Source organism: Vulpes lagopus, chromosome 8, assembly GCF_018345385.1.
Source record: "Vulpes lagopus strain Blue_001 chromosome 8, ASM1834538v1, whole genome shotgun sequence".
NCBI classification, from domain to species: Eukaryota; Metazoa; Chordata; class Mammalia; order Carnivora; family Canidae; genus Vulpes; species Vulpes lagopus.
In genome coordinates, this window is record NC_054831.1 from 2,521,056 (window position 1) to 2,546,975 (window position 25,920).

Below are 25,920 nucleotides of genomic sequence, written 5' to 3' on the forward strand. Positions count from 1 at the left end.
AGGGTGCAGCCGAGCTCCTAGGCGCGTCCACACACCTGGCCCTCGGACACATGCCCCGGTGCGTGTTGGCTCCGGACGACCACGTGCTCACAGGGGCTGTTCTCAGAGCTTCTCCGTGCGTGTCCTGTGGGGCTGAACAAGGAGCACACGCTCCCTGCACGCTCCCTGCACGCTCGAGGCCTTTCTCCAGGGTGATGCCGGAGCGGGTGAGGCCCTGGCCTGGAGGTTTTCTGGCCCTGGCTGTGCTGGGAAGGCCCGTCTACGGCGAGGTGGCCGGTGCGGGTGCGGAAGCCTCGGCCAACACCAGGTCTTCCCGCGCGTGGCTGTGCTCGGGGCTCACGCCGCACACCTGGGAGCTCTCCGCAGCACAGATCCGGGCTCGGGCAGGGTTTCCCACGCCTGCTGCGCTCCTAACACCTTCTAGACCCGACCAAGGCTCCCACGGGACTCGCGCCCAGCAGCCCCGAGCCCCGGGCCCCTCCTCCCGCAACCCCTGTGGGAGGGACCACGCTCCGGCTCCTCCCCAGAGCATCCTTCCCACCCTGGCCGCCTCTCCCCCTGTGAGCTGCCTGGGCCAACAAGGCCAGAGCTGGGGCCCCAGGACCTCCCAGGGCGGGGGTGGGGGGGCTGCACAGGGACCTGCTGGGCGGGGTGTACTCAGCGGGGGGGGGGGGGTGAGGGAGGGGGTGTCGGCTGGACGGGGAGGGGGGCGCTCAGCCCGGGAGGGGGGCGCTCGGCGGGGGAGGGGGGTGCTCGGCGGGGGACGGGGGTGCTCGGCCGGGGAGGGGGGCGCTCGGCGGGGGAGGGGGGCGCCGGACCGGGGTGCTCAGCCCGGGGAGGCCTCTCAGCGCACGGCCGTGCCCGGGGCCCCTGACCCGACCCGGGACACTCTCACGAGAAGACGCGGGCTCCGAGCCCGGCCGAGCGCCCCCCCTCCCCCCCCGGGTACGCGGCCGCCCGAGCCCCGGCCAGGACCGCGAGACGCCGCGCCGCGCCCGAGAGTTCGGCTCCAGGAGCCCCGCCCCCAGCTGGTCCGCGCGCAGACACCCTCCTCCTGGGCTCCCATTGGCCCGGCACCGCGTGACGTCATCAAAATGGGCCCCGGGAAATGACAGCTCCGCAGGAGGCGGGGCTTCGCTCCCTCTTAAAGGAGACGCGCCGACATTTACGCAGCAGGTGCTCCTGGGCCACTTGGTGCCAGCAGTGGGTGTGGTTACTGGCCGAGCACTTTCTGAGAGTTGCCTAGAAATTTGATTTTCACATTTCCTATTACCAACTTGTTGATCGTCATGGTCTCCAACACTGGCCTTCTTCACGGTGATCTGTGTGCCTCTTCGGAAGGGAATAGACTAACTTAGGAAGCAGCAGCCTGTGGCTTGTTGCTGCCCTCTTGCCTGTTTCCTTTTTTTTTTTTTATAAATTTTTTTAAATTTTTTATTTATTTATGATAGTCACAGAGAGAGAGAGAGAGAGGCAGAGACACAGGCAGAGGGAGAAGCAGGCTCCATGCACTGGGAGCCCGATGTGGGATTCGATCCCGGTCTCCAGGATCACACCCTGGGCCAAAGGCAGGCGCCAAACCGCTGCGCCACCCAGGGATCCCTCTTGCCTGTTTCCTAATGGATTTCTTCCTGCGTTCCCCCTTCCACTCCCTCTGGGTTCATTCTGTTCCTTCCTGACCTCATGCCTTCAGGCCCTACTGAACTCTCGACCCCTCCCCACGGTGAGGACCACGTGGCTGTCACCCCACGCCTCCCCACCCTCGTCCCCTTGAGAGCTCCTGGCGGAATGGTCTCCGCCCGTGTTACTGCGACAACCCTGTTTCTTGCCCATCGTTTTCTTCCCCCTGCTTTCCTAGGAACCTGTCAATAATGGAATCCCAGCCCTCCACAAACCCGTCCAGAGGCAGGAGGCATTCCGATCACGGAGGCCTCCCTGGGGCTTCCCCGCGTCCCTAGACCGGGTGCCTTGTGGGCCTGGCCCCCGGTGTGGGCTGCCCTCTTGCCGGACACCATGTTGTCCTCTTTCTTGGGGAGGTGTACATCCTCCAAGGGTACATGGAACATACATTTTTAAAGATACTATAAGTCTTTAGCTTGACTTTTAGCCTAGCTGAAAATACTCCCTTCAGAATTATGCAGGTGAAGGCCCGCACTCCTCTGTGGCCCAGTGTGGCATCTGAGGACTCCAGAGCTGTCCTGACACCTGACACTTTGTACATGTCCTGTTATAGCCTCTCCAGAAGTTAGACGATCTCCTCTCCAGTTCTGAAGTTTCAGTGATGTGTGTTGGCAAGTCTTCTTCCATTGTGTTAGTGCTACGCTGTCATCTGGAAACGTTGCCCTTTGTTCTCAGAATTTTCATCTGTTGGAATCCACTATAAGACATGTGACCATTTGTTTGGCCACCTCCAGTACTGGCACGTTAGGTCTTTGTCAAAATCCAAACTGCATACTAAACTAACACAGAGTCTATTATTGCAGGGCTGTCAGGCTGCGAACCAGGTAGCCCACAGCTACAAAAGCAATGAGTTCCTGGTTGCTTACAGGCTAAGAGGCTTTAATGGAACAAATATGAAAGGCACTTTGTTTTTTCAGCTGATTGGTTGTCTGGTGGTGTCCTTTCTTACGTGGACGGGGTAGCTGGGCTAGGGAACAAGAAGTCCAACGGCAGAGTGACAGACCCAGCATTTGGGGGCTGGCTGGTGTCGTCCTCTGATGACTTCCGGGAAGAGCCTTCAATTCCTGTAAGGTTGTTTCCTTGACAGGCCTGCAGGGATGGCCTCCACTCCATCCCTGACCTAAGGGACTCCATTTTAATCTGGTTCTATACATTAGGCTGGTGGGATTCCCCGAGAAGCTTCTTTCCCTGATACCCAGCTGAAGAGTTGATGTACGGAAGGCTGAATGTGGCACACTTCCTTTCACTCTTGCACTGGGTTGGGGCAAGTACCACTGCCCAACTGTGTGCAGCAGGGTCAGGACTACGTCTCAACCTGGCTCTTGGCCAGTCCTCCCACAGCCCACCCACTTTCCTGGCTCTTGGCCAGTCCTCCCACTTTCACCCACAGCCACTTCAAAGGTACCTGAGCTGCTGATTCCAGGGCCTTTGGGAGCTCTGCGGTGAAATCAGATTCTCAGATACTCTCACTTCTTCTTACAGGGTGGTTATCTCAGATGTTTCTGTACCAGTTACCATCATCTGTTTTCTTGAGAGGTTGATCCCTAAATGTTGTTGCTATTCAGTCATCTTAGTGGATTTGTACATTTTTCAAAAAGTAAAACTCCCCTGTCACTTTAATGGGATTTCAGAAAGGAATTATGGCAAATGGCCACTGTACAGAGGCTAATCTGGGAATTTAAGTGTCCAGCTGAAACTGTGGGCTTTGTTATCACACATGAAAACTGGACAGTGCAGGAAAACCACTCACCTCTGCCACACAAATTGAGCTGGTTTGGGACAGAAAGTGAAACCACCCTTCCGTCCGAGCAGGAGTGGTGTGTGTGCAGCTGGGGGTGGGGAGTGGCCAGGATGCGAGGAATGAAGAAGGTATCCGAGACAGCAGGCACAGAGAGCATCCTAGTGGTCTCTGAGATATACATACATGTTTTTATTTAGTTCCTTCCCTGCTGGGCTCATCCCAAAGCTTCATACCTCACCCTCCCGCTGTCAAAGTAAGCCACATGTAACAGAGACCCAGAAACAATGGTTTTGCCCACAGCTCTCCACTGCCTCCCCCTGCAGAGCCCCACAGGGACAGTTCGCTCTGCTTGAAAGCCGTGGGTTTCAAACACTTTAAGGGCACGTTCTCCTCAAACTGGAAACCCCACTAAGTAAAACAGGCTTGGCTGAAAGTTTAAATCTGTGCCACATTCTGGGTGCCTCCCTAGAATACCAAGATCCCTCAGAGCAGTTCAAAAAAGTTCCTCTCTCCGTATCATTACAAACTTTCCAAGGAGCCCATCACGTGGCTGAAATGTGTATTCAAAGATTTCACAAGACCAGTTTCTACCCGTTGAGATAAACAGTCCAAAAAAGTAAGACATTGGGGATAGGGGTTGAGTTAAAGGGTAATAAAGCGTTTATTAAAGTTACAATAACATATCAAAGATGCCCATCATACTTGTGAAAACTCTTCACCAGGCACAAGTGCAAGAACAATCGCCATCCCAGCAGCAGAGGGCAAACACACATTCGTTACCGGAGCGGAAGGGACACGCAGGGACTATGGCGAACACTCCCTGCAGCATGTCTCCACGCACACAGGCCCCTGCGGGTCACACTCCCAACCAAGCACTGTGCCAACACTGCAGAGCTGAGCGGGCACGCTGGGGCTAGAGCACAGCAGGAAGCCGTGACTTCAGAGGTACAAGAAGCTGTGTTCACAAACACCACACTCAAGCTGCATTTACACACATTCGTACATTACTGGTGGAGATCTGAAATCAAAACAACAGCAAAAAAAAGGCTGCCCATGTATTCCAGACACTGGGTGATTACATGTTAAGGCAACAGAAGTGACCCCTGCTCCCCGCCTCACTGCTCCGTCGGCTTGTCTGCCTAGGATTATAAAGTGTATTTCTGTACATCACTACACTCCAAGGTCTGCGTGGCCCTCCCGTGGAACTCTCCTGAGACAAGCCCACTAACCACTAAGAGTGCACACCAGTTATTTTATTCCACACCGAGGGGTCAGGCTGTAGGGGGGTGGGAAAGAGATAAAAGTAAGTCAGGGAGAAAGGTCACATGGCCACATGAGGCACTTTCAGCAAGTAGATAGGAGTTGGTGGGGAGCCCAGACCACTGAGGACTGGTCACCGTGCGCCTGGGCAGGCGGCCAAAGGGGCAGGGCAGAAGCCTGAAGCCTCAGCCCCAGAAGGCCTGCTATTAGCGCCATCACCAACATGCAACGTGCCCCAGGCGCTCAGGGGTGCCACAGGCCCCGAGGCCCGAGGTAAGGGCGGGCCCCACTGAGAAGGCCACACAGTACTCCCAGACAGTGTTTCTCATGGACGCAGGAATGGCTTGATGCCTACCCCACAGGGCGGTTCTGCCACCGCCAGGACATAAGCATGACCCTCCAACACCACATGTAGTGACCTCAGAGCTTACTCTTAGACTACCAGGCAGCAGAAATGCTGTGAGAGCCTTCAACAACATAAACAGGCTGTTTTAAGAATCCAAGAGGAATTTCTCATCATTATGTAAACATACACCATAGCTGGACTGTAGTTCCCTGGCTCTGGGACTTCAGAGACTGGCAAACTTAAGAAGAAACTCTGGGGCTTGACAAAGAGCAGCCAGTATTTTATCTTCATCTTACAGCCAAGAGCATTTAAAAAAAAAAAAAAATATATATATATATATATATATATATATATATATATATAGCCCTCTATTATCACCTTTGTTACATAAAAGTACATTTTCTCACCCAAGTTAGGAAAGACATTATCTCAAAATAAAATACAAACCTCTAGGTTGAATAAACTTGACCTCTTAAGTTATTTAACATGTGCCCTGTCCTTACTGACGTGCACAGAGCCCTCTGTGCCAAAGGCCTATGCTATGGGCCCCTATGAGCATCGCTGCCTGGCCGGGGGGGGGGGGGGGGGGGGGGACACAAGGTCAAGCCCGATCCCCAAGGTCACAGGCCCTTCCAGCACCTCCATCCCCTTAAATGCATATCCACTGAGAAAGGGACAGCAGTCACAAGAGCAGTTTACAGTCACAGGGAATGCTCAGTACAAAGTGCTCTCACACACGTTCTCCCGTGTGTCCTCCCAAAAGTCCTGTGGGCATGTACAGGTGTGAGAGTGCAGCCTCCACACTGCCTGGGGCCTGCCTGGGCCGTGCAGCAGCACGCAGACAACCATGGGCAAAGCATTTCTCTCTAAGGCTGATTTTCCTTTGCTCACACCTACGCTTGCTGCATGTTTCTCTCCTCCTACTTCTACATGAACCCTTTATTAAAAAAATCAATTCAAGAAAGAAGGTAAAAAGAAAAAAGGATGGCACTTAAGCCTGAGAACAGAAATATAGTCAACATTAGAAAACTGCTAATTGTCCTCTTTTTAAAATACCCTAATGGGTGCATGTGGACAGAAACTTCCCAAATGTCAAAACAGAACATCAAAAACCAAGCATCAAAAAAAAAAAAAAAACCAAAAACAAAAACAAGCATCACTGCCTTCAACCCTTTTCTAGAACAAGGCAGGACATAAATAAATAAATACATAAATAACATAAGTAATAGGAAAAGGCACAGCTATGTGTGACATTGATGGCTTTGGGAAATACACTCAAAATCCACACCCAGGATGCCAGAGCGGAATTCTCAGAGGTATCCCTGCCCACCTGTCCACAGCAGCCAAGGCCTACAGCAGGACTCTGTTTGAGGGGAGAGTTGGGACACTCCTGGGACCAGGCTGGGGGGGGGGACACTCTGGCTCGTTCCCATGGGTCTGTCGTGCCCCTCCTTGCAGGGCCCTGGGGCCTGCCAGGCAGCAGCCTCATCAAACCACCACCACTACGTTTCCTTGCTACGTGGGACCTGGGTGCCCCACACCTCAGAAACATGATTACCCTATCCTTGCCAACAGAAAGAAAGGGAGCTTTAGGAAAGTTACTCACAACAAGTACGAATGGCCTTAAGCAATGATGTACACTGTTTCCAGATTCATGTTTGGCGGCTATGAAGTTTCAGACTAGAGGGTGAGCCTCAAAGCTGTCCAGATTCTGAAAGAATCAGCAGTCTGGTTGAACAGCAGACCTGTCCTCTGCAAAGGAAAAGCGGACGCCCTGGTGCCCTGCTGCTGGCCTAGAACACAGCACACTCCAGGGGCAGAGCAGGAGAGGCCCCACCTCCTGACCCTGCGCTCCTGACTCACACCGCCTCCCGGGCCAGGTCTGGGGGAGACACAGCAGTGAGGGTCAGCTCAGTCCACTCCTTTAAGAGAGACCCTGGAAAAATCATTCAACCCCCCAGAAATCAGCTCCGCGCTTGCTTCCCTGGGCTACGGACCCCAAGACCACGCTGCTGGGCCCTTGCCTCGGCGCAGCCGGGTGGTCGTGCCTACAGGTACGAGGCTTCTGCCCTGGCAGCATTCCCAGGTGCTGCTTTCCAGAAGGTCCAGGACAGAGTCACCGTCTACCCCGGGCAGTGCTGGAGAGGCCCGGTCCTTAACGGGCCTCTGCAGAAAGCACCCAGGGGGGCAGATGCACAGTGTGCCTGGGGAGAACCTGAGCCAAGAGGGCAGAGGAAAGGGGACCCAGAGTTGGAATTGCTGAAAGTAAGGTGAACTACCACCCACACTCTCTCAGCCCTACCAAGAAGATGACCAGCCACTGCTTTCACACCACTGGTAACATGAGTTCCCTGCCAGTGGCTCAGTCCACCCATGGGTGGCTCGAACTTCTCCATGTGGAGACAGAGCCCCACCTCCCCAAAGCTCCCACCACAGCCTCACTGCGGTCCTGGGCCCACCCCGAGTGCCACAAGGAACACCCCTGATCCCTTCTCAGCCACGGCACCTGGCTCTGGCTCTAACGGCCCTCACCAGCTACCCACAACCTGCAGCTCACAATGTCACTCTGACAGGCCCCAAGCTCTGCATAAGCCCAGCCAACCAGGGCCCCCAGGCCTTTGGCAGCAGCGCACACGCCGAATCGCAGGCTCCGACAGCCATCCCACAGTTACACTATGGCCACAGCTTGTGATAGGGTCACTGAAGCCACGTGGAGTCTCCAGTGATTGTCTTCCCCCCCGAATCCTAAGGGACTCTTCTCCCCTCCGTCCCCACGCACGCACCTACAGGCCACAGCCCGGCTTTCTGGCAGAGCCGTCCATGACACGAGGAGGGGTTTAGAATTCTATCCTGGAGCCACCTAAGACAATGACAGGCACTGCGTGTCTCCTCGGCTAAAATATACAGTGCTGTCAGTCATGAAGTAAACCTGCATCATTAACTCAATGATTACAAATTAGATCTCTCTTACTACAGAAAACCTAAACTCAGATTTGGAATTTACCCATTTCTAAACACTTCTGAAGGTGAGAATCACCACGATTCCACACAATTGTCATCAGAGGCTTCAAACTACCAGATGTGGTTTCCCAAGAAACAGCATCACCTGGAGAGCTCTGAGGAGGCAGCCAATGGCCCACCTCTACAGACACAGCCAGTCCCGAGCTGCACAGCCGGGATGTGAGTGACCCCTGCCCACAGCCAAACACCTGGGGATGATCACTTAGCTCATCTCACCTACCAGCAGCCCCAAGGAGGCAAGGGAAGTCCCCTGACCTCACTGCCCCGTCCTTAGGTTCAAGGAGCAACTACAAAGACATCAGGTCCAAAGAGGCAAAGAGCAATCAACCAAATGCCAGATGTGTTGTTCACTGGACACTAAGCAACTGGAAGCTTGGAACCATCCAGAGGGCAAGTGAATCCCCCCGTCCTGGAGTGTGCAAGGACTAGAAGGCAGTGCCACAGGTGTTTCCTCCGGTTAGAACTGGCAGTGAATGCTGTTGGAGCAGTCCTTGGTCCAAATGGAGGCAGTCATTTTCCTGGCTAGATCTTCAGTGTGGGCCTCCTAAGATCAATCAGTGTCTGGAAGCTCCCCAAAGTGAAGGGGCAGAGAATTCATGAGACCTGCTGGCGTGACACTAGGCACAGTTAGGTATCAGAACAGGTGCAGCGCTGCCAAAGGGTATCCCGTGAGACTCTGAAAGGATGCAGGTACTGACTGAGCTAACACAGCCAATCCATGCAGCCAAGAAACCCTCTCAGAGACAATTAACAGAGGACACTGCCACCACAAGAAGAGAGCACTGAAGTGGCAAGGAAGGGCTGTGTGTAGACAAATGCCACATGTCACCCCCAGGAGCAGGGAAAACAAACTAGCAAATTCATGAACTGCATTTCTGTACTCTACTTTTTTTTTTTTTTTTTTTTTTTTTTTTTTAACAAAAGCTCTCTTTTCATTTAGGTGTCAGAAGGTTTTAATCAAACAATGAAACTGAGAAGTAAAAATATAAACAGAAGCACAGTTCTGGAAAGTGCTAGGCGTCTTCCCCACTGGAGCCATTAGCAGGCCTCCAACCTTGGCCCGTACTCACACACACTGCAAGGCCCACTTGGTTAACATGCTACCGTGAGAATCCACAACAGAGATACTGAGGAAGAACGAAATGGAATTTTGTATGAACTTTTCAGCTGACAATGACCCCAGGCCTGTCCGATGCCCCAAGCACCTGAGATGGAATTACAGTCCATGAGAACAAGGCGGTTTCTGCTTTACCAGGAGCCAAGTGGGATTCCATCAGCAGCACAGGATGTGGTTCACGGGGGCAAGAATCAGCGTCAACTTTCACGGCAGATCACCTTCTTCTCACTGCAATCAACTGCTGCACCGGAATTCTACTCATAAAGCAGAAACTTTTTTATGGGGTCTGGCAGAGGCAGCGAGGGAATCAGATGAAGCCGGTATTTGCCAAGAACTCTTCTCACGGCCACACGGCACAGACTCAGCAAGGTCCTGGGGACACCTGGATCGCCGTGGGAAGAAAGGGAGACAGAGGGAGCGAGGTTAACTCCAACGACCGCAGGCAGGACTGTACTGACGCTCACTGCCAGCTCCCAGCTCTACAGTGGACGGGGCGGTCCCTGGTGAGGAAGGTCTTGTCATCTGCTCCGCCCGGCTGTGGAAAGGCTGGGATCTCCCCCTGGGCCACCTGCTCACCGTGACAGCACCTCCTTGACTGTGGTTAATTTCCTAGACAGAAGTCAGAGCTGACCACTGAAGGCGCTGGCAGGTGTGAACTGACCCTCACCCTCTGTCAGCCTCGGCTCCTGGGGGATCCCAGAAAGTCCAGGGGGACCCAGGAGACACAGGCTGAGCGCTCTATGAGGCCTGCAGGCTGACAATTTTACTCTGGGTCAAAACGGCCTAGCCACGTGTCTGCCTTGTGAAGCAGGCACAACCCAGGCAGCTTCGCTCCACCAGGATGACTCCAGTGACCACTTCTCCAACTCTTTCGGGGAAGGCTCCATGGGAGCACGTTTTAATGACTGGCTGAGGAGACCCCAACAACAAAAACACAATCAACTGAAGTTCTGTAAGAGGTAAGGGTCAGGGAAAAAGTTTTCAACTCAGATGCCCTCAAAACCCAGGCAAGGAGGCCGGGCACGGGTGGGTCACGGAGGGCCCACGGCAGCCCACAGGAGGTGCACAAGGCCAATTTCTGAGTCCCGGACAGAGTCTCGGAGAAGTCCAAGCCCCAGATCAACTGCACACAACCTGGCTATCGATTTATTAATTCACTAGCAAAATCTTTCTTCATAAATAAGCAACTATGGGAGTTTATCCTAACAAAAACCAGACATTATCACATAATAAAAATAACGGTATTTGAGTGGGAACTGAAGAAAGGGAAGGAGGACCCCTAGAGGAGGAAGGGCTTGCAATTTGTCGTCAGGCAAACATGGAGGAGAAACTATGTGTAAGTGAAGGAATGTGGGGTCACAAAGCAGAGCAGAGGGGCAGAGAGACTATAATTCCAGGAACTTTGAACATGCACTTTTATATATTCCTTTGTATCAACTCTTGGTGTCTAGGAATTTGAAAAGGCCAATCTGGAAGTAGTCTGGAAGATTCCTGGTCCTGACTGAAGATTCTGACTACGGGCTTCACTGGAAGGGTTTTTTTCTTTTTAATCACTACAGCCCGATTCATTTGGTTGAGCCAAACAGACTGCAAGTCAGAATGGAACTCAGGCCACTTACTTCTGGCCTCTTTAAAGACTTGCAAGGCCTCGGGGTCCACCTTCCTTCTGCCTCTTGACTCAGGGCCCAAGGATTCCCACTTCACCAGGTTCAGGTTGGCTCCAAACTCTACAAGCAGGCTCACGAAGGCTGCCTCACAGCCGTGACGCAGGACAGCATCCATGACACACCCGGGGGAGCCCCTGTAGAAGCCCTGCGTGTTGACAGGACCATTGCAGTTGAAGTCGGGGTTCGCCCCAGCCTGGAGAAGCAGCTGGAAGCACTGGAGGTTGTGGTAGGCTGCGCTGATATACAAGGGGCAGACCACCAAGGAGGTGAGGCGCCGGGAGAAGGGGGGCCGGATGTCAGGAGTCAGGTGGTGGTTGACATCGACGTCAGCCCCATACCTACAGGGGAGACACAGGGACAATGAGACCTTGTGGGAGACCAGCCAAAGTCAACAGATACCCACCACACCCTGAGGAGACAGGCCTGACCTCCGTGAGCACTGGGGAGCCGCTGAGGAGACCCCACAGACCACGATGGTCTCACGACTTCCAGCAATGTAAGACACTAATTAACAACTTGGAGTCCACTCACACAAAAATTCATAAGGGAACTCTGTAAGGCCTGTGAGGAGCTGACAATCTTATGGCTATTTAAACTACTTCAAAACCAAGGGGAAAAAAGGAAAAATTCCAAATTCATTTTATGAAATTAGCAAAACAATCCCCAAACCTGACAAAAGCCACACCATAAAAAAAAGAAAACCTACCAACTAATTTCACTTATGAATATCAATTTAACAACCTCCAATGAAATATTAGCATAGAGAATCCAAAGTATATTAAGAAAGCAATAACCATGACCTCAGGAGGGTTATTCCAAGAATGCAAGGGTGGTTCCATATGAGAAATTCTAAGAACATAGTTCATCACATTCACAGAACTAAGAGGAAAATCATGGTTACCTCTACAGATGATAAAAAGAAGGCATGGGCCAAAACTCAACACTAATGCAGGTTTATAAATACTCAAAAAAAAAAAAAAAGTGAGAGACATTTCCTTCATAAGATAAAACCCAGATGTTGGTACCTCACCTTATTGGAAAGGGGCAGCTCTCCTATGGAAGCCGGGACAAGCCGCCTACACCTAGCCCACTATTATTAAGGCATTTTAAAGATTTATTTATTTAAGAGAGAAAGCGTGCGCACGTGCGCGCACACACGCGCGGGGTAGGGGTGACTGGGGGAGGTGGCTGAGGGAGGCGGGGGAGAGGGAGAGCGGAAAAAGCAGCAGACTCCCTGACATAGAACTTGACCTCAAGACCCTAACGCATCATGACCTGAGCCAAAATCAAAAGTCAGACAATCAACCGAGCCACCCGGGGCGCCCCTATTCAGGCCTTTTAAATAAAGTTATTAGTGCAATCAGATAAAAGAAAGCAATTAGTCGATTAAGATTATAAAGGAAGAGGAAAATTTTTCCCTATTTTCAGAGGATATGACTATGTCTGGAAAGCCCTAAATAATTAATGAAAATACAATAAGCAATAAGAGAATTTATTAACTAATAAAGTTATAAAACCAATAGACTTCATACATACAAAAATAAGTTCAAAAACACAAGGAAAAAAGACCTCATTTATGACATCAAAATAATTTTAAAATGAGATATCTAAGCATAAACTTCACAGTACATGTCCAAAATTTGCAGGAGGGAAGTTAAAAAACACTACTAAAGTCACACAAGTAGACGTCAGAAATGGAAAGATCCACCACTGCCTTGGAGATGAGGGCTCAACATTATTAAGCGGTCAATTTCCCCTAGGTTTATTATATAAATGAAAATCCCATTCTTAGAACTAAATAACTTGATTATAAATATAAATAAACAAAAGTAATATCTCTGGAGTTACAAAGTTGATTATAAAGTTCCTTTGGAAAATCAAACAAGAAAAGATGTAAAAAGCAAAGCTTTTCTTTTTTTTTTTTTTTTTTAAAGATTTTATTTATTTATTCATGAGAGACACAGAGAGAGGCAGAGACACAGGCAGAGGAAGAAGCAGGCTCTCTGTGGAGAGCCCAATGTGGGACTCGATCCCGGAACCCCGGGATCATGATCCGAGCTGAAGGCAGACACTCAACCACTGAGCCACCCAGGAGCTCCAAAACAAAGCTTTTTACCATAAAAATTAAAGAAAAACTTTTGCATGGCAAAAAAACAGCATAAGCAAAGGAAAATAGTAAGTGGAAAAGTTGGGGGAATATTACAAAAGATTAATATCGTTAATACATAAAGAACTAATAAAAGGAAAAGATCAGGGCACCTGGGTGGCTCAGTCAGTTAAGTGTCCGACTCCTGGGTTTCAGCTCAGGTTGTGATCGCAAGGTCCTGGGATCAAGCCCCAAGTTGGGATCCACATTGAGCACGGAGTCTGCTTGGGACTCCCCTCTCCCTCTGCCTTTCCCCCATGCTCACTCTTGCTCTCTCTCAAATAAATAAATCTTTTGTTTGTTTGTTTGTTTTAAAGGAAAACATCAACTGTTTTACAGGAAAATGAGCAAGAGATATTGACAGTGGCAGGCATCTCTCAGCCATTTGAAAGGATGCTCAGCCTCACTCATAGCACAAATGCAAATTAAAACTACTTTTACACCTGAAACATAAAATTATATGTCAATTATACTTAACAAAACAAACAAACCCTACCCTGAGATACTACTTCTCACTTATCACACTGGGGAAAAGCAAAATTTTATTGAACAAGCTTTAAGAAACAACAAATCTCATTCAGATCTGGGGGCAATGCAAAATGGAACAGTCCCACTAGGAAAACATTTGGCAAGAGCTGGCAAAATTACATTAGCATTTACCCTCTGACCCATCAATCACACTCTTGGAATCTATCCCCAAGATACATTTGCAAAATTCTGAAAAGATGCATGCACACAATTCATTAAAACCTTATCCATAGCAGCTGAAGGCAGGAAACAACCCATAGGTCCCTCAAAAGGAGACTGGTTCAACAAACTGTGGTCCATCCACATAAAGCAGCACCGAACCACTATGAAAAGGTGTGAGGAGTATCACTAAATACTGCTCTGGAATGACCTCAACACATTTAACAAGTGAGAAAGGCAGGGCAGTGAAAGTATGTAGCATGCTACTGTTTATCTGGGGGAAAGTGGTTACAATACATACCTGTCTATGACACAGACCTAGACACATAGACACTATGTTTATTTTTTAACAATGGAGCAATAAACCATATAAGTGTTAAAAGGTCATCTATAGGGGGTTGATGGAGACCAGCACAGAAGTTAGACTTCTTTTAATATACTTTGTTTTACAGATTTGACTTGGGAACCATGTAAATATATGTCATAAACAAATTAAAAACAATCCACAAAAGTTAAAAGGAAAAAAACGAAACAAAACACCTTAACCCAACTGTGTTTCCAGATGGTGCCATCATGTCCTGCCTGCAGGTTGGCTCCTCTTTTCAACTATACCAAACAACCAGATAGCCAGGCCACTCTCAACATGAGATGACCTAGAAGGACCTAAGACAGGAAGCACAGCTTGCCAACAGGGAAGCTTCATGCAACATCCCCTTTGCCGCCGCCCGCCCCCCCTCCCCATGAGCGTGCTCACAGCAGTCCCTGAGATAAGCCTTATGGCCATCCAAGAGCTCTCCTCTTCTGAGGCCCACTGACAGCCCAGATGTAAGGAAATGCATCTTTCACGGGACAGATGCATGAACAGTCTGACCTGGAAGCCTCATTCTTCAGCAGAGCCGATCTCTAAATGACTGTAAAAAGGCAGAGGCTTCTGGGTCCCCACAAGAGACCTGCCCTTGTCTTCCGGGAAGTCCAAAAATGTGACTTACCTCAAGAATTTGGAGTTCTCTCAGCCCAAGTGCAAACTACCAATCTAGGTCTCTTTAATCTAAGCAGAGGCCACTGACTCAAGCACGGACGGCAGCCTAGCTCAGTGAATCAGTCCTGGCAAAGCTAAGAGGATGCCTGCTAAAAGGGCTGCCTGGCATGGAGTATTGTTAGCCCGCATGAGATGAGGAGTCATGTGTGAGAGGGAGCAGCAACATTAGACTGGTTACAGATGGGGGATTGGCAAAATAAATATATATGTTAAGGATAAGGGAACCAGGTCTCTGTCAGAAAAGCAAATAAATTTGGAAAGGGGAAAAGTAGGAAGGCCTCTGTGGTACCAGACTGGATTAGAAGTATCTGGGTGAACTCAACTGCCAATGTATGTAGATATAGAAATGTGTTTATATGTAACTTAGGGTCTGTCCAGTAGGAGGGCTGAGAACAGAACAGCCCATATGTAATAAACACTATCAGTATCCAGATCTTGGCTTCTAAATACCATTCTCCATTAAAAGAAACCAGGACTCCTTGGAGAAATGACTAATTCCAGGGCTAAGACAGGCATGACGCTAGATGAGCCTAGAATATGCTGTTATAAGACAAAATAAGGAACTGTTCAAAGGATGCAGGGAACATGTCATGACAAAGCTGGGCTCCCTGCAGCCAAATCCGAGACCATCTGAGCATCAAAGTAAGTAACAATAATGAGGGATTATAACTCCTGAGATAAGGGAGGAACCATAAGTCTAACACAAACAAATAAATTAAAAATTTGATGAGAAATATGATATATATGTGTTGCATGGTACCTCTCCACAAAATACTAATTAAATAATTACAGAGGGGAAAAAGAATAGCTTTACAGTGAAGAAACCTGACAGATACCACCTTAATCAAAAGATCAAAGTGAACACCAGCAGTAATGGGCCCAAGTGCAATCCTGTGCAACCGGATAGGATCTGGCTCCTGTGAGATCACTGCCCCGCAGGCTTTACCCGACTCTCATCTGAGTCAACACCAGACAGCCAGCACCTGCTTCCTTGGGCTTCCAGCACCCCAGACAGCCCTCAATGCCACACAGGTTTTGTCGGCACGTGTTTCACTGCAATTAGGAAATGACAGCATGAGAAGCAGAGATGACAAGTGGACAGGCAGGGGTCTAGGACACAGGAAAGAGCATCATCTTCCAGGCCCTGATATAAATGTCTGGCCAGCAATCATATTCTACCGCCGATCTCCTCAGCACTATTCTGAATGTCCAAAGGAACTTCTCTCTGAAACCCACACTTCTGCTTTCCGGCAGCACAGGCCTAAGAAGAGAAAGGAGAGGCACACAGACCAATGTGCTCACAGGCCAGTCCGCTTCCCCACTGATGCCACGTAGCATCATCAGACACCACTAACACAAACATCGCCCAGCCTCCTAGACACTCCAGCACGGACAGGAGTGTCCTAAAACATAGACCAAACCACACAGAAACTGCCATTTCACTTCACATACTCAATCAATTAAGAAAAAGAGAACTAGATTTTAAGCAGTGATATTTTTTTTTCCCTCCTTTTGTCAGGAACAGGTCTTCCAAAATGTTTGTACTTTTGGGCAATATGACAATCTGGTATTACTGAACTATGGGAAAGACAGCCCTTCATCCACTCATAAAAATATGCTGGATAGAATCCAGTTAATTTTAATCCTGAATATTTTCCAAAATTCCCCTCCTGCTTTTAATATCTCTGGCAAGGAACCACTGGGACAACTCAGTGAATCAATATAAATTTTGCACATACAGAAACACCACTCCTTACCTTCTTTAAAAAAGTCAGCAACATATATCAAGGGAATTTACAAATAACAAAGTAGAATTTACTTGCAGAGAAACAGCAAATTACGGCGTGACAGCAGAGAGCCCTGCATTATCAGGGCCAAGGACCTAGGAAGGCAACAGCTGACATTCTATTTAGATTATATTATTTGTTCAGTAAATCAACCGTATCACTCCCATTTTCCAAAAGTCAGTAAGTCAGTTACCTGGTAATTTAGAAAATAGAAAACTTTTAAATATGTGTTCTTGGTACCTCGTTGTAATAGTAACGTCCTATGCTCCAGTAAGAGAATAAGATGTCTTAATAACAGCCACACTTTCTCAAACCGGGCGTCTGTATATGTACTTCTGGAAGTCAAGCCTGCAGTTAATTCAAAGCAGTTGTGCATCATGAACTGACTGAAATGCCTGAAGGGATTTCTGGAACCAAAAGGAAATTTCATTGATTGATCCTATTCAAAAATATTTCCAAATTAATGACTTACATTCTCTAAGATGCAAAGACATGGGACCGGGGTGGCTTAGATTATCAGGCTAAAAATCCTTAAAGAGAAGGGAAAAAAAGCATCACAGCTTTATCATCTTCTAATATAACAACCATAATACCCTTGTCTGTCTTTCCAAGAGCCAATTCCATAGTTATTTTAAAAAAAAAAAAAGTTTCACGTAATAAATATGCTCTCAGTACACCCTGCGCTGGGTGAGGAGACACCAGGTCTCTTGCTCCTCAGAACTACCCCCACTGCGGCCTGTAACAATAGGACCCTTAGCCGATCCTTTCCACACTGAAAACTGGCTACCTAAATAAACTGTACTCTGTCCAACCACAGGAAATGCCTCCGGAACAAGACATGGGAAAAAAAAAAAAGCATCTTTGGTAGAAAGAAGTCATTGGAGACACAGAAAATGAAAATGTAATCTGGTTCAAATTCTTTAAAAATGTAACCATTACTATAATTGAAATAACACCATAAACTATCCAAAATAATAGAAAGTGAAAGCAAAGAAAACAGAGGTCATGGAGCAAAGATACAAAATATGGAGCAGCTGAGAAACCGAGAGAGACACAGACCTAACATCAGCTATGGTCATAGTGTTAAATGTATGAGAAAACAGAATCCTACCCAGTCCACTAAGAAAGGTGAACACCCACAGCACTGCTTAAACCCACAAAGGTTAAAACTAAATGCGACAAAAGGCCTTCAATAAAACCTACAGTTACCTTCTGGTTTGATAATGAGCATAACCCACACGCAACAACTTTTAGCATCAAACAGGAAACAAAAAGATACTAGAAATAAAAAGGGAAACTGACAAATCACAACAGCAATTAAAGACTAACAGACTTCTCTGAACGTGGGGCAGATCTGATGGTTAAACATGTAAAACAAGAGGGACCACGAGGAACACCACCGAGGCTACCATACTGCACTATGCAAATAAAACACCCATGGTTGGTACGGCTTTACGAGTAACCATAGCAACCTAACCTTTTAACGTGTGACATTAAAAAAAATTACTAAAAAACTCAAAAGAATCCCCCAAATGCAAATTATACACTGCACATTATCTGAGCCCAATACAGTAAAAGTAGTTCATAAAAACGTGTATCCAACTTTTCTCTTCCATGACCATAAGAGCAAAGAAGAAATCGACCTTGATAATATCTGGTTGAAAAATGGGGGGAAAGTTCAGCAGATACGACCAAAGCTACACAGAAAGGTGAATTAATAACCTTGAAAGTTGACACTTCAGGGGAAAAAAATCAATAATCATTCAACTGAAAAAGGAGAGAAATAAAATTAAAATAAGGAAAATGGGAAAAATATAAAAATAGACGATCAGCAGAAAAATGAGAACTGGCAGGCAGCACTAAGCAGCAGCTCTTTAAAAAGACTAACTAACAGACAAATCTTCCAACATGTCTGACTTTACAGAGAGAGAGAAGTAAATTCAGGCAACAGGGATGAGAGTGTGGCCCCAGGAAGGCCAGCCATGGGGCCACGTCCCCCCAAGGGCCCATGCAGGGCAACGGTGGCCAGGCCTCGGCGGGACTGACCTGATGAGCGCCTTCAGGATGTCGGCCCTGCCCACACGCGAGGCATGGTAGACGGGGGTGCTGCGGTGGTGCCGGCTTCCGTTGGGGTCAGCGCCAGCTTCCAGCAGGATCTGGGCGCTCTCCAGGTGCCCGTTCACCACAGCCACGTACAGGGCAGTCTGTCCTTTCACATCCACGAGATCCACCTCGGCCCCTTTCCGGATGAGGAAGTCCACACAGTTCCCGTGGCCCGCAGTGGCCGCGATTCTCAGCGGTGTGCAGGGGAGCCAGCCGCAGCACCAGACGGACTTCTCGTTAATGCGGCTAAGAAAGAACACAGGGGGGCCGGGCTGGGAGGGCAGCTGGGAACCCCACAAGCTGCTCTGCTCCCTCTCATGCTGGCACATACAAGGAACAGAGACCCAGGGGGCAACCTCTTCAGACACTCTAGGCTTCAAGAATGCCTCCACGTGCGTTGTTTTATGAAATGCCGGATCTGCACATGGGGCACCACCGATCCAAAGCAGAGGAAACTGAGGCACAGGCAGACCAATGAACACTAGAGCCAAGATCCCAGATTTCCTGACTCTTGGTCCAAAGTTCTTTGTTCCACAAAGAGTGGAAGGGTCTGCCCAGGGAGACACTGCAGGATGAAGAGCAGCACAACTGCTGGCAATCTGTGTCATGGTCCCAAGGCCTCTTCCCACCAGCTACTAGCTGTGAAGGCCTTGAGGTGGGGCCTTGGCATCCTCACTGGGCCCAGGTGACCACTGTGGTCCCTCTGCCTGTGACACAGCACAAATGACAGCCTGCAGGAATCACTAAGGCCAACACAGAGGGAAACTGGCTATACTCAGCTCTCATCAGAAGTGACAATCAGACCATGACTCCCTGGTGAAGGAACGCCACGGCCGTGTAGTCCACCGACCCACCACGTCAGCAGCCAGCTCCCTATGCAGCTCTGAACACCAAGCCTGGCCATCCACATCACTGAAGCAGTGACACGGAAACACGGAGTGGGTCAGGGGTTCCTCCTTCAGTTGTGCACTGGCTTCCACTAGCCAGAAAGGCCAAGGAACACTCCAAGGATTCATTGTCAAAGAAGTACACAGCAACAAGAAAATGTCATCTAGAAACAGATCTACTAAACCCAAATATAAGAAGGAAAAAAGCATTTGGAAAAGCAATACGTAAATACCCAGTTGAACTCTATCCTAATTTTTTTATTCTACTATTACATCTGCAAATTTAAGATTTCCTTTGGGCTTGAGTCACTCGCATCAAATATTCATGCAGAATCCATCTGATGTCTTTGTATGACGATCCTTTCTGGATCCTTAGAGCTTTTTTTTTTTTTTTTAAATACTGTTATCTATTCTGAGGAAATAATGCTAAGACATTAGAAGTTAAAAAAAAAAAAAGAAACCCATTCTCATACTGTTAGAAATTCTTCTCTTGGGAGCTATTCATAAAAAGCGGCATTAATTTCAATATTGACAGGCAGGCATTTTTTTCTGTCAACTCCCTGCCATCCTAACTCTGACGGGGAAAAGAAACACCAAGCATGAAGGACTTTCTGGCTGCAGGTCAGTTTCTAAGCTAGCTGGGACTCCAATCTTCGACCCACAAAACAATCCAAGAATACCAGGAGGGAAGACTCTGTGCTCTCCCAGGGGTCCCCGGTGGGGAAAAAAGTAGTATCAACACTCCGCTGCTACCAAGGAAGAGCCTGAGCCGGTTTGGAGGAAGTGGCAGGATCGAGTGGGCAACAGGCAGGGTACTACAGACAAGTAAATAAGATGAGTGCACAGCACGCCCCCAGGTGATGGGATGATGGCCTGGGCCTGAGCACCAGGCCCCGGAGGCAGACAAGTGGGCACCAGATGCTGAAGGAGGGTACGTCAGGAAGTCTGCACCCACAGAGGGGTAACCATGGGAAAATAACAAAGTTAGGTGAACTCACGTACACAGCTTAGGGTAAAGAGCCCCAGGAGACTTGGAAGGGGGCAGGACGACTCTTCAAGAGAATAACAGTGCTGCCCTCAAGACTAACATCAAGAAAGCTGACACCAGAGAGAGCCAGAAGTTTCCAGAAAATATAAAGGCCAAGGACAGAGCTGGATTTGAACTCAGGTCTCCTCACACTCACTGCCTGGCCGTCTCCTGCAAGTCTGACCATGCCTCCTCCGTCTCCTTTGTGGCCCTGTCCTCTGACACTGGGAGCATCAGGTTCTTCACCTGCACACCAGGGAGTCCACACCACAGCCTCGTGCAGTACTGGCCCGGCCCCAGCAGTGGCGCTCACCTCCGGTAGCTCTCCTCTTGCAGCAGGCTCCGGAGGGTCTGGAGGTCCCCCACGTAGGCTGCATCATGGAGCCTCGTGTCTTCACAGTGCTCCAGCGGATGGTCACAAAACTGCTCCCTGAGCCATTCCTTCAGATTAGGACCTGCACTGAAGACAGGGGCTCCTGTCAGCTAGGGGAAACCTTGCCAACACCAGGCAATAGGGGGCACCCTCTGCCGCGGGCCCCTTTGTCATCTGTACACCGGGGCGAGCTCAGGCGCTCAAGAATAAACCACTCCCGTGCTCCAGAAACTCCCAGTGCTTAGAAAAATATAGAAAGCTTCCCTTAATGAAACAAGCACATTCCTGACACCAACCTGACAAGGGTAGTAATTTTTAAGTGGGGCTGGAGGTAATGAGTCAACCCTGCTGAAGAATACAGAAGATCCTCAATAAAATATTAGCCAGGGGCAATTTAAAATAGGTATCAAAAAATCTACCATAGCATTACTCTATCTATCCCAAGAATGTAGCAGTGTCTTAATCCTGGGGCACACCATATAATCATCTCCTACGTTACAAAAAGATACTTGCATCTGGCAAAATTCAACAGCCAAACAAATGCTGCTGTCTGCAACATGGGTGACTGCAGCAAGCTGACCTGGGCACTGACCTCACAGGAGTCTCCAGGAGAATCTCATCAGATGGTAACCTAAGAGGGGTACACTGCTGAATATAGGTTACACCTCAGGAAGAAGGAACATTTAAAAACATATGCATATAAACAGAAAGCCAGCTTCACATAATGAAGACTGGAAAACTGGAAAACAAAAAAGACAACTAGAGATAAGTGCTCAACACCATACCATGTGCTTGGACAAGATGAGTCAATGCTAGAAAAATTTTAAATAGCAACAAATAAATTAAGCAGATTAACAAACCTCTTTTGAGGCGGGTTATATGAGATGTGAGAAAAACATTATAAAAGTCTATCTGAAGAGGGCGCCTGGGTGGCTCAGTGGGTTAAGTGTCTGACTCTTGGTCTCAGCTCAGGTCTTGATCTCAGGTCCTGAGGTCAAACCGCACCCCCCCACACACACACAGAGCATGCTAGGAATGGAGCCTACTTTAAAAAGAAAAAAGGTTTATTTGGAAATATCAATGAAAATCACTTAATTTTTAGTACACATGGGAAAAAAATACTACCCTACCGGTTAACAGAACGTATTCTCGGGATGCCTAGGTGGCTCAGCAGTCACGCGTCTGCCTTAGGCTCAGGGCATGATCCTGAAGTCCTGGGATCGAGTCCCCCCTCAGGCTTCCTGCATGGAGCCTGCTTCCCTCTCTGCCTATGTCTCTGCCCCTCTCTCTATGTCTCTTGTAAATAAATAAAATATTTTTTAAAAAGAACTTATTCTCATTTGAATAAAAAGATAAACAGAATCAATTGACCAGAAAAGATCTTACTATAAAGATAAATGGGTATCGAAATCTGTGAGGAATAAAAGAGTAGTTGCCATAAATTGAATGTGTCTCCCCCCAAGGTGATGGTATTAAGAGGTAGTGACTTTGGCAGGTGACTGCATGGATCATGAGAGCAGAGCCTTCATGAATGGGATTGGTGTCCTTATAAAAGAGACCCTAGAGAGCTCCCACACACCCTCTGCCTGAGGACAAAGCAAAAATACTCCGCCTATGAACCAGGAAGCAGACCCCTGTCGGACAAAGAATCTGCTGGTGCCTTCCTTGGTCCTGGACTTCACAGCCATCACAGCTAAATTAAGTAGTCGATGAATTTGTAAAATTAGATACCTATTTGCAAGTAATGGGAGCCCAGCTCACACTGGAGCCCAGAAACAATCTCCAGATAATCAAGAGTTTTGCATACATCACTACAGACAGGGGCACGAGGAAAAAGTAGGAGTGCACACTCCCAGCACGTGACCAGGCACAGATGGAAAGCATACCCCTCCACAGGTGGACTCTTTCCAATGATGGAGTTGCTTTTACATCCAAATCAATGTCTTTTGATTTGGATGTAATGTCTTTTAAACGTCTTGTAAATGTCTCTTAAATACCAACTGTGTACAAGGGAGGCCTGACCACCGTACAATGGGGGCGATGAATAAGCTTCTTTGCCCTTCAGGACTCAACGGTTCACTGGCAGGTGGGCAGGGCAGCAGGAGTTTACACACACACACACACACACACACACGGCTCAGCCAGGCTGATCCCAAAACCACATAGGCAGGCATCGGGGAACCTGCAGGGCTGCCCCCCCACCCCGATCTTCCTCCAGCTGCTCTCCTCTTGTACAGCAGCTACCCTGCAGTTTCAACCCCCAGAGTGAAAAAGCTCAAAGCAGGAGCGAGTACGATTCAGAATGTGTAGAGCAAAGACTGACAGATAAGTGGGAGCCACAGACGTTTGCTAAGCTCTTCTCTGGGCCTCCCTTTGCTGGCTTCTTTTCAACCCACCGCCTGGTCCAGCCTCAGTGCAGCCTCCTCTTCCCTAGCTCCAGATCCAAGGATGACTTCAAGTTTGCTTTTCTACCAGCTTCTTCACGGTCAACACAGGGACTCCACAGAGCTCTCAGACCTTAACTGGAAATCTCTGTGGCTCCTCACTCCCAGGCCTGCAACACTGTAAATAACAAAACAGTGCTGCGAAGATGTAAGAGGCCTCACATACAGGCCAGAGCAGCCTGTCTCCCACACTACCCCCCGTCTATACTGGGAAGGGGCCATCCCAGTCCTCCTCTATTCCAGACGTCTCTCTCATGCTCAAATGACATCCAGACATTAAAGTCCTGATCCCTGGGGTCAAAGTCCGCACCCACCAAACCCCGGGATAGAAGAAGCGGCTTCGTTTGACCTGCCCCTGTTCACTGCGGTGTCCCCAGCCAGGGCAAGGTCTGGCCAATAGCACTTTCCTCAATAAATGTCTGTTGAGGGATGCCTGGGTGGCTCAGCGGTTAAGCATCTGTCTGCCTTCAGCTCAGGGCATGATCCCAGGGTCCTGGAATCAAGTCCCGCATCAGACTCCCAGGGTGGAGCCTGCTTCTCCCTCCACCTGTGTCTCTGCCTCTCTCTCTCTCTCTCTCCCTCTCTGTGTCTCTTATGAATAAATAAATAAAATATTTGGAAAAAAGGTCCCACGATCGAGTTCTGCATCAGGCTCCCCTGCATGGAGCCTGCTTCTCTCTCTGCCTGTGTCTCTGCCTCTCTGTGTGTGTGTGTGTGTGTGTGTGTGTGTGTGTGTGTGTGTGTCTCATGAATAAATAAATAAAATCTTTGGGAAAAAAAAAAGGTCCCGGGTTCGAGTCCCACGTTGGGCTCCCCGCATGGAGCCTGCTTCTCCCTCTGCCTGTGTCTCTGCCTCTCTCTCTCTCTCTCTCTCTCTCTCGTCTCTCATGAGTAAATACATAAAATCTTTGGGGGAGGAAAAAAAAAGTGTTGAAAGAATGAACAGAGAGGGATGAAAAGCGCTCCTTGAACCAGTGTCCAAGCCTAATCAGCTCTGGGGGGGGGGGGGGGGGCTCTCCAAAGACCCAGATGATGATGACCGCGTGTAAGGTCCAGAGCCCATAAAAGCATCTGGTACATGGGGCGAATCCAGAGACTGACCCAGAGGGACCCCAGCACAGGTCAGGAGGGGACGCGTCCCCAACGGAGCAGGCAGCGCAGCCGCCCGCCCTGCAACCGCGCGCCCGCTCGGCGGGAGGGTCTCAAGGTGGAAGCCCTAGGTCCGACGGCCGCGGGCACGAGCGTCTGTCGCCCCCGGACGTGCTGTGTCACGGCCGCCGCCGTCGCTGTCCCCGCCCGTGCAGGTGCCGCGGCGCCCCGGGCAGGCGGCGGGCTCCGGGCGCTTTCCCGAAGACGACCCGAGCCCCGTCCCGACAGCCGGGGGGGCCTCTCACGTCCCCGGCGGCGGCGGGGCGCGGGCTCCACCGGGCAGCAAGGCCGGGCTGCAGGGCGCCCACGACGCGCGGCCCCGGCCCGGGCACAGCGACCCGGGCGCCGCCCCCGCCCCCGCCCCCGCCCCCGCCCCGCGCGGCCCCCCCGCCCCCCGCGGCCCGGCGGCTGCGCGCACGTTACCTGCGGGCCCCGGCCCGGCCCGCCCGTGGGGGCCGCCGCCCTCCGCCATGGGCGCCCCGGCCCTGCCCCCGTCCGCGGCCCCGGCCCGCGCGCGCCCCGCTGACCGGAAGTGGGCAGCCGCGGCCACTTCCGGCGCCGCGGGCAGGTGGGCCGCGGCTTCCGGCGGGCGCGCCCCTCCCGACGGGCTCCCGGGGCCCCGCGCAGGGCGCCGACGCCTCCTCCTCCGCCTCCTCCTCCGGCCTCCCGCGCGGACGTGAGGCCCAACGAGCCGGGGCGCGGGCTGTCGGGGTGCGGCGTGTCGGGCGCGCGGGGCGCGGGGGCCGGCGGCGCCGCGGTTCCTCCGCGGAAGTGGAGGAGTCTGGGAAAACACGCTCACCTGGGGGGGCGGAGCCTGTTGCGCGGGAGCTGTGATTGGCCGGGCCCGTCCCCGCCCCCGAGGAGGGGGCGTGGCCTCACGGGTGTGGGCGTGGCCTCACGGGTGTGGGCGGGGCCTCGCGGGTGTGGGCGGGGCCGAGGGAGGTCCCCGCGCTCCTCCTGGGGCTGCAGCAGCGGCGGGAGAGCCTGGATGCGACGCTGCGGGACGGGCAGTCCTGGTCCCTGCAACAGGCTCTGCATCCACCTGCTAGGAAAGGGGCGCGCCCCCACCCCCTGGAATTCCTTCGATGAGGCCGGGGATCCCACCTATTAAATCATGGCCCCATGCCTCTCGCAAAAGCATTTACTGAGCAAATTGGGGAACAGAGCCAGTGACTCTCCCTGCACTCTCGCTTCTTAAACGTTGTCACACGGTGTGTGTTGAGTGTGCATCCTTCACGCCTTCCCGGGGCTGCAGGCCTGGCCGCCCGGGTGGGGGCAGAGGGCTTCCTGCAGCGCTGGTGGGACCTGATAACAGCAGGCGGCACCCTGGCCCACGCTGGGGTGACGCCCGTGGAGGCCGCAGGGTAGGGAGCCAGGGGTGTGCCCGGCCCGCGGGCCGTCCACCGCAGCTGCAGGCGACGACACCCAGGCCTGGAAACCACCCAA

General features: G+C 50.5%; 1 protein-coding gene across 1 annotated transcript; it reads right to left on the reverse strand.

Moving 5' to 3' along the window:
• Positions 1-3,967: 3,967 nt before the first annotated feature.
• On the reverse strand, positions 3,968-25,051 carry ASB1 (ankyrin repeat and SOCS box containing 1). Its single transcript, XM_041767021.1, has 5 exons — positions 24,898-25,051; positions 20,822-20,963; positions 18,538-18,840; positions 10,785-11,170; positions 3,968-9,547 (listed from the first exon to the last, which is right to left on the reverse strand). The coding sequence occupies exons 1-5, from the start codon at positions 24,944-24,946 to the stop codon at positions 9,420-9,422; spliced, it is 1,008 nt and encodes a 335-aa protein (XP_041622955.1). The 5' UTR covers positions 24,947-25,051; the 3' UTR covers positions 3,968-9,419.
• Between the last annotated feature and the right edge of the window lie 869 nt (positions 25,052-25,920).

Excerpts from the sequence above, each read along its gene's own strand:
- ASB1 (XM_041767021.1), bottom strand. The coding sequence starts at position 24,946 with ATGGCGGAGGGCGGCGGCCCCCACGGGCGGGCCGGGCCGGGGCCCGCA. Across the intron at positions 20,964-24,897 it reads GGCCGGGCCGGGGCCCGCAG|GTCCTAATCTGAAGGAATGG; the intron begins GTAACGTGCGCG and ends TCTTCAGTGCAG. Across the intron at positions 11,171-18,537 it reads ATCCTGAAGGCGCTCATCAG|GTATGGGGCTGACGTCGATG; the intron begins GTCAGTCCCGCC and ends TCTCCCCTGTAG.